Source organism: Phycodurus eques, chromosome 11 (assembly GCF_024500275.1).
Source record: "Phycodurus eques isolate BA_2022a chromosome 11, UOR_Pequ_1.1, whole genome shotgun sequence".
Taxonomy (NCBI): domain Eukaryota; kingdom Metazoa; phylum Chordata; class Actinopteri; order Syngnathiformes; family Syngnathidae; genus Phycodurus; species Phycodurus eques.
Window position 1 is genome coordinate 6,899,312 of NC_084535.1, and position 8,815 is coordinate 6,908,126.

The 8,815-nt window shown below is 45.6% G+C and overlaps 1 protein-coding gene across 5 annotated transcripts in view; it reads left to right on the forward strand.

The window, feature by feature from the left end:
* The window catches only part of ebf3b (EBF transcription factor 3b), an 88,801-nt gene extending 81,927 nt beyond the window's left edge, over window positions 1–6,874 (forward strand). For 2 of the 5 annotated variants that reach the window (XM_061690345.1, XM_061690346.1), the window contains exons 12-16: window positions 1,980–2,045; window positions 2,242–2,413; window positions 2,726–2,911; window positions 3,698–3,865; window positions 4,916–6,874. In XM_061690345.1, the coding sequence (XP_061546329.1) occupies window positions 1,980–2,045; window positions 2,242–2,413; window positions 2,726–2,911; window positions 3,698–3,865; window positions 4,916–4,947 (624 nt within the window). In that variant the 3' untranslated portion in view covers window positions 4,948–6,874. The other 3 variants (XM_061690347.1, XM_061690348.1, XM_061690349.1) reach the window with 2 other exon arrangements.
* The last annotated feature ends 1,941 nt before the right edge of the window (window positions 6,875–8,815 follow it).

Genomic DNA, 8,815 nt, shown 5'->3' on the forward strand with positions numbered 1-8,815 from the left:
TGTTCTGATATGTCTCCATGACATGAAAGCCAATTACACTTATTCTGGAGTAGCATTCAGATTTACATGGAAATGCCCCCAGAACACTATTCCGCGCTAATCGTATTCACAGCGTGAGCTGAGCCGCATGAAGGCGTCTCGTCAGAAGACAACAAACTTCGTCCTTGATTGGGTGCAGCACTTCTCATCATCCTCGGATATGACTGGGTTGCCACTTAAGCATAGCCCTGCCAGTCGGCTCGGTTAGTTAAGACACCACGCGGTAAACGACAGATTAAGGATGAGAGGCAATATCGTTTCCTCGCCTCCTTTTTTTCCTCCCAAGCTGTCCTTATGTCACTGCTGCAAAGTGCCATATGGACAAGGAGCGGGAGGACGTTTTACAGGGAATGAAACATGGCTTGCGTACGAGACGCTCTTAATTGCTTTAATTGTTGCTTAAAATTGAGAGCCATGGAGGAGAGCTTGAAATATGATGGAATAGATTATTGGTAATTATTAACTGCAGACAAAAAGAGAAAGAAAGCCACTTTATCTCACTCAGCAAGCGCGAGAAAAATCTGTTCTGCCTGATGAGAACACATCAAGACAGCTGGTCCTCTCATTTAGCCTACCTGCCTCACGACAACCATAATTCTTTATTTGTATGCAAACTAGATGCATGCAACGTTGAGCATACACACCAATTTCAGAGGTAAATGCCCATTCTAAGAACCACCCATCCGGTAACTTGGGGTGGATTAAGCGATATGTTTCTATAAGAAAGCATGGCGTATGCTGGAAGTGGCTTCTACAGTGATTCATCTTGATAAATCAAGGGGTGTGCTAGATATGCTCCTCAGGATGAAAGGACACACGGCGCACACACTCCATACGCCGCGCCTGGCGAATGCAGGCCAAGCATTGGAGGCCGCTGTTTGAAGGCACCGAGGCTGTGTTTACATTCATTTACGGCAGCTGCCGTCTTAATCCCGCACCGCTATTGCCAAGTGATGGGACACTTCAGACAAATTACCGAGGCCCGTGAAAGAAAACACAGTGAATGTGGGAAGAAAACAAGCACCATCTGAGATGTTTCTGCTGACAGATTTGCATTGCTTTTAAGCGGGGTTCTAAGAGGCCGGTCAACAAATCTCTGCTTTACAGCAGGTGACAACATGCGAGCGTTTTCTACGACGCGGGCGGCAGCCGCGCCTGCATCTTGCCTTTGTCACATTGAATGCACTCGAAAAGAACAAGAGGGGTTGCTCCGAGCATATTGCCTCCTGTATTATAAAAGCAAAGAGAGCAGTCTGCTTGCTTGAGAGGGATTTAATTGTAAGTGGTGAATTCAAAAAGAAGAAGATAAAGACACGACAAGCGGGCCAAACCCCGCCACCTCGCCCGCAGCCCGGAACAGAGCGGGACCAACGGGATCCCGGGCCAACTCATTTTCAGTGTTAAGAGCCAAAGCAACACAGCTAATCCGCATTGTCAAGCGGGGGCAAGCGTGCAGACATGGATAAGACCACATCCTGAGCATCCGTGTCCCCAAGGCACGAGCACCCAGCTCCTGCCGGATGGGAAGTCATTTGTGAAGTCCTTTGCAGCAGCCAGTCAAAGAGGTTAATTGAAAAATTCCTTAATGTCATTACAACAGAACTAGATTAACCCAGAGCTAATTCACTTTATTGTTCTGAGGAGAGGGGCTTCGGCGCTGAACTCTGGAAGCCCAGAATCAGGCGTGAGGTGTTGTTTTTAAAGGACTATGCCAGTTTAATTAAGATAGGGAACATTATTCACCGCTCTGCATGCATGGGAGGAGTAAAGTAGTGTGTAAATGAAGGCGCGGCGCCTCTTAAAACAGCACTGCTCTTCATTTTTGGCGGCCAGGAAAACCCGACACCGCCTGCTGTGTAATGTTTCTGATCATGTTCATGACTATATGGACACTTGACATTTTCGATTGCTTCCCCCCCCCCCCGCCCCCCCGTCATCAGGAGGTGTTACTGAAGAGGGCGGCTGACCTCGTTGAGGCCCTGTATGGGATGCCCCACAACAATCAGGTCTGTATCCGCGCAGTTGTGTACTTAAATAAATGAGATATTTACTGAGAGCATCACCATAGGGGATTTTCACACCACTATATCTGGAGCGAGATGCGAGCTAAACCGTATAGCCGTGAACCAGGCATCAAAGCGGACGCACAGCTTTAAAAAAGGAAACTCAAAAACCTTTGCCTTCTCTCGCTACGCTTCTCAGGAGATCATTCTGAAGAGGGCAGCTGACATCGCCGAGGCCCTGTACAGCGTTCCCCGCAACCACAACCAGATCCCCTCTCTCGCCAACACAGCCTCCCACGGCATGATGGGAGTTAACTCCTTCAGCAGCCAGCTAGCAGTCAACGTGTCTGAGTCACAAGGGAACGACCAAGGTATGTGATGTGCTGCTCGGTGGCTCCCAAACATGTGGTCAGGGGTCTCAGGGAGGGAAATGAAGTGGACATTTTCTTCTCCGCTCATTAAAGAGATAAAATGGATAGAAATCCACATTTTTGAATAACTGCTCCTACTACACAACAATATAGGCTGTTAAAGGCCCCAATTAAGTTCTTATTAAAGTGCCATCTGCAGTATGAGCCGATATAAAAGAAAATATTTGATTGCAGTTGTAAATTTCACTGGTAAAAGCACAATGAACAAACCGTCCTCTTTCTACCCTCACCCACCCCTTCCTCGTTATGCAGTGGGCTACAGCCGGAACACCAGCAGCGTGTCCCCCCGGGGCTACATCTCCAGCAGCACCCCGCAACAGTCGAGCTACAACACCGTCAGCAACAGCATGAATGGCTACGGCAATGCCGGCATGAACCTGGGAGTGCCAAGCTCCCCGGGGTTCCTCAACGGCTCCTCTGCCAACTCCCCATATGGAAGTGAGTAACTTGCCACCGTCGCCCGCCGCCGTAGCACTAAACTGCCGCTGATTGAATTCCAGGTCCCATGTTCGTTTTCGCCTCAATGAATCATCTGCGGCAGGGTTAGAACATTGCTGCTACTGCTAATGTATTACTATCCCTTCGGCGGCTCGCTCCAACTGCTTCTCGGAACACGCATTGTTGAGATTAAGACCCTTTTTATTGATTTCAACGTGATATGCAATGCCCGAAATTGGACTTCAAGCCACTGGTGAGTGGTTGGTAGCTCTTGCAGTTGAATTGTTCAACTATGAGATCCGATGCCGGTCTCGGGAGTCAAATCTGGGAACCTTCAGCCACAAATCACATTCTTCAACTGCTAAACCACAGAATCTACATAATTAACTCACGTGAGGAGGCTGTTTTGTTGCTAGTTAGCGGGTTCACACAAAAACTACTTTCCATGAAACTTTGTGTGAGGTTGAGGAACGAGCTTCTGGATTTTTCTTTTTCACTTTGATTAACTTTGTCAGACACATTTTTGAGAAAATAATGCATTCATTTCAATCACACAACTATATTCACAAGGTGTTCAATTTATATTTAGATGCGCATTTCAAATTTGTTTGTGGATAGTAGGAGCCTGTAAGTACTGATCTTGTACCCCCCACCTCCCTGACCCGACCCCGAAGTAACACTACCCCAGCCTTACCTCAACTGCCCTCTCCCTCTCTAAGCACTACTCACAGCACGTTCTCACTCTCACCCGCCCTCCTGCCCTCTCCTTCCCTGTCATCTCCGCAGTTAAACAAAAGAGCGCCTTCGCCCCTGTGGTCCGACCCCAGGCCTCCCCACCCCCCTCCTGCACCAGCGCCAACGGCAACGGACTGCAAGGTGAGCCCCCCTCACCCCCTCATCCTTTCCCTACGGACTACTGGTCAGATACTGCTGCTCAGGCCTCTGTCCGGTTTGGTGAGGGATTAATCATTACACATATATGCATTTTGACAGGCCAATTTACACATCACACACACATGCATACATACACGCACGCACGCACGCACACACGCACACACACACACTCATCTGACTCATCTTACATGTTGACCGAACATGCACGACGACACACACCCTCGTTGCCCTTTGGTAAAGATGATCCACGCCGAGGAAGAAGCTCGCCAGAATTGTTTTTGGTAATTATGTTTATTAGGTTTTGTGTGTGCGCGCGCCTCACCGCCAATGTGATTGGTTTGAAAACAAGCAAAGCCATCGCGTGCGCGCCCCAAGATTAATAACATTGGGCTTAATGAAGTGGGAAATTAAAGTTCATCTCGCAACACGTTCATACTTATTAATACATGTTGTGCAGAAATTAATGAGCATTGCCTCGCCATCATCTGCGCTGGCAAACTTAAAAGCATTCCAACCATGACTCTACAAATACACTCCCAGCAATATAATAATATATCATTCCCGACACTTCGGTAGTCACCTAATTGTTAAACGTGTGAAAAGTGACGCATATATAAACTCTCCGGGTGAGGTGCAGTCGCTAATGACAGATGGTCTCGCTAAAATATCGGAAACTACCTTTGATCACGGCTAATCTTTCTCGGAGACGAGCGTAGTGCGTCGACGTAGATGAAGAGGAGGAACGTTCAAATAAGGAACGTCTGACAAATGCTGGATTGTGGGAAGTGACCGGGCCAGTCGCTCTTCACCTCCCCGGAGCGTCGGCCACTGTTTGCCGTTGCCCCGACACCCGAGTAGAAATATCACACGTAAGCAAAGCCGGCGTGCTGGGGGCTGAAATGTCAGAGCAGGAGGGAGCTTAACAAAGTCTCGCCCACTAGGAGGGCGCGCAGATGCAGGCAAACACTCGCAGGAGCGGCGTTCATACACACACACACACACACACACACACACACACACACACACACAGAGATGCACTATTTCATTGTATTTATTACCAGAACTGTTTTAAGCCTGATAAACTAATCACCTCTTTCCTCTTTTTCTCAGCCATGTCCGGCCTCGTCGTCCCACCAATGTAAATGCACTTTCGTCATCTCAAGCACCAGTCTACCACTTTCACAGGACACGCCCCCAACCCCCCTTCCCCCCGGGCACACAACAGCAAAAAGCGCTGGTGCCATGTATAGTCGACTGCTTGTTCTCTTTTTAAAGATGGAGAGGGTGGGAAAAAAAAAAAGAATCTTTTCAAAATGACTTTAACAGCCCCGCAGAAGAAAAAGGATCTCACGAGGAACCATATTTTGTTCTTTTTCAGTGGGACTTCTTTTTGTTTTGTTTGTTTCCCCGCCCCCTCATTCCATCACCCTTGACGAGGACACAGGATGACGAAGGGTTTATTTTGTATACCTGTCGGCTCGCGCTTCGGCCTTGGATCCGTCCGATCGACCACACATTCAATACTGGAAGGGACTCTGTGGACTCACCATTGTACAGTAAAAACACTGATGTACAGTACATTTGCCAATGAACTCGTTTGCCTCAGAAATTGTTTTTCCTTTTCTTTTTTCTTCCTGTTCCGACTCTCTTTTAACAGATCCACACACAAGAGTTGTGCGTCTTTATAATGTGACTTTTTTTGTATTTTCAAATGTGCGAGGAGAAAAAAAAAAAAACACAGGGGCCAAGACAGTTTCAACTGGAAATTATAAGAGATATATAATGTAGTTAATTGATCATAAAATTACAAGGGAGGGTGGGGAACGTAGGGTCGGGGCTGGGCGGGTGAGGTTGTACCATGTTTCATTCCTGCATTTTAACTTAAATTTTGTAATTTATTGTAGCTAGAAAAAAAAATCCTCTTCAAATGGTTCAAAAAAAAATCCTCTTTGACTCAACAAGCACACTGACGTGTACAAAACACTGCTCTGTTGATGAATATGATGTACTTCCATGTCTAGAGCTTCCTTTTAAGCAAGTGTGTTTTGCCATGTTTTTCAACTTTTTTGCTAGCACTGTATATTAATGCATTCCTAGGCTACTGTGAAGTCTGTTTCTTGTTGATGAGGAGCAGTCTCTCCCTTCTATAGCTCCAACTCCCTTATGTGTTTTATATGTGGTTAAAAAAAATGGTAGACTATTGTGATATTGCCAAACTTGTGCTAAATATTTATACATCTGTCTTTTTCATGTTCTTTTAGATCAACACACAAAAAAAAATGTTTTAAAAAAAGTAAAAAAGCAAATCCATTGAGAATGTAGGCGTAAAGTAGTTCATTGTCATATTTCTGTTCCAACACACACTTGCGCTCACTGAGGGAAATTTTGTAACATATCAACTATAAATACTGTATTTATCTCTGAAATTTTGTATATTGCTTTTCATTATGTATGTATTAATCGTCATTGCCCTTAATATAGTGATGCAGCACAGATAATTCAGCCAAGAAATGTTGCCTTCATGTTTTCTTTTTTGTATTTGATGAAATGCAACGTGCATATATTTCATGTGTATTCTCAAAAACTTACTCCGTCGACTCTCTTGTCCAGTTTTTTTTTTTTTTTTTTTTTTTTTTTTAAAGGGGAAGTCAAACTTCATTGTTTATTTTTATATTGATTTTAAATTATCTATACAGACCATTTTGGAGAAAACTTTGTTGGTTGTATTGTCAAATAAATTGTTTGTGACCCATATGATAGTTGTTAAGATCCAATAGAGACTAATGTGCATGAGGGACAACCTTGGAGATAAAAAAAAAACAAAAAAACAAAAAACAAACCAAAAAAAAAAAACAGTCTCCATTTGTGGTTGTATTATTTTCTGTTTTGTAGAATGTAAAGAAGTCATTTTTACTCACCACTTATGACTCTGCCACATAGCTTACACGTGTTTACAGGGGAGAAACATTAAAAATGTCAACATTTGGAATGGAAACGATGTTTTATTAAAATTTTACAGTAAAAAAACAAAAAAAAAAAACAAAAAAAAAAAACACACACACTTTGCACTAAACTGCGGACTTCTTGAGCGCGAATGACCACTCAGACGGACCACCGGAAAGACGAGCGCAAAGCTGAGAAGTGTAACCTCCAAAAAAAAAAAAAAAAAGGGGGGGGGGGGAACCATCTCTTACTCCCACTCTTGACGAAGCGCTCTGACATTGTGAGATCCTCCTGCTGCTTCAAAGCCTCATTGTAGTCATTCATAAACAGCAGCAGCTTCTTATTCAAAGCACCCCAAATGGGGCTCATTCAAATCCCTCATTTCATTGCATTAAGCCACCTAGTTAATAAAGAATCAATACATTGAAAGAGCAAGGTTATCCTTTGTCTATAAGAGCTGGTATCGTTCTGAACCCCTTATAGTTTGCGAGCTGAAAGGAGGGTGGGACCACTGTGAAATCTATACTCATCAAGTGGATCAAAAAGAAGGAGAAGAGTGTTTAGGGGTGGGTGTGTGTGTGTGTGTGTGTGTGTGCGTGTGTGTGGTGGTGGTGGTGGTGGGGGCTCCCTAAAAACAAGAGAGCATCTTATCTGGCGTCCTCGGCGTGCGCCGAGAAGCAGGTCACAAAATGTCAATTTCCCATCAAGGCAACATTGTCCACAGCCACCTCTCCTTTTAATGCACAATTAGGCGGCGGCGACCCGAGTGCCAATCAGCATATCGCAGCTTATTATGTCGAGCGCCATGCACGGACGCTGCCGCCTCGCACATAGTCGGCAGTGGGTGGAAGGGGGGGTGTGGGGGGTGCTGATAGCAAAAAGGACAGACGCCCTCAAAAGAGCAATTTAATTTTCAGCCCCGATCGCCTCCTACCCTCAAATCATTCCCTTGATAATCCAAAGTGTCTGATAACAATAGCGTCCTGACATTGCATTATCTGTTTCGGATACAGCGTCGGATCTATCGCCTTGCTCACCGCTGTCTCTATTATTCATGACAAAAATCTTGCTCAGGCAGGAAAATGCGCAAACTGTACATTTAGCGGGAGCGTGGCTATAAATTAAACCCAGGCACAAAATGCCATGGCGGGAACAAGAGCCAGGGAGGGTAGAGGAAAAAAACAAAAAAAACACAGGCAAGTTGTGCGGGTGAAAGCACAATCAAAAATGACATGTTTGCTCAGTTGTTGCCAATTTTAAGCGCTCGCAGGCAGGCTGGAGTTGCACTCGATTGTCTCAGCAGGTTTCCTCTCTGTGTCCGGCGAGCTCGGCCACGCCACTCAATCATTCTGAGAGCCTCTTTATTGGAGAACTCTAATGGCCACCCTCCGCCATGATCTTAATGTGTGCATTAAATATTTATAAATCCTGGGTCAATAATGCCCCATAACCAGAGCCTGACAGACACCCTCCCCGCCGTACCGTGCGGCCGCCTCCCTCCCCGACGCAGGCAAAAGGTGAAGGGGTCACGCAATCAAAAGAGAACGCGGCTGGCCACATCCATACGTTTGCCACTCTTATCAAGACTCGCCTCAGTAGTGCTTATCTGTCAAAGGAGAGAAATATTGAAAGCAATATCGATCTTAACTAGACTTGCCGAGGGCCACGGTTCAAACATCTGCTCGTGGATTGTTATATTTAAAAAGAAATGAGAGGTTAAAAAAAAGAAAAGATATCTTCGTATTATAACTGTGCAGTAATATTGAACAACTCTGCCGGGGTATGACTAACAGCCACGCTATTAGCCAGCACCGCTGTAGATTTATTGGAGCGGATACTCGACAATAAATATTTCTTCATTATCGGCCGGGTTAATCGCGGCGTCTCCACGGGTGACTCGGCCGCTTTAGGTGACCGTCGGCTGGGCTGTTCAGGTGAAAGATTGCGCTCCGGCGATAGCGCACGCACAAAAGGGCGGCCGGACAATGAGCCAGTCAATGGAGAGTGCCCACTGAAAGAGCCACAATGGCCGTGCATGCTGGGAATTGGGCTGCGCGATATAAAGGA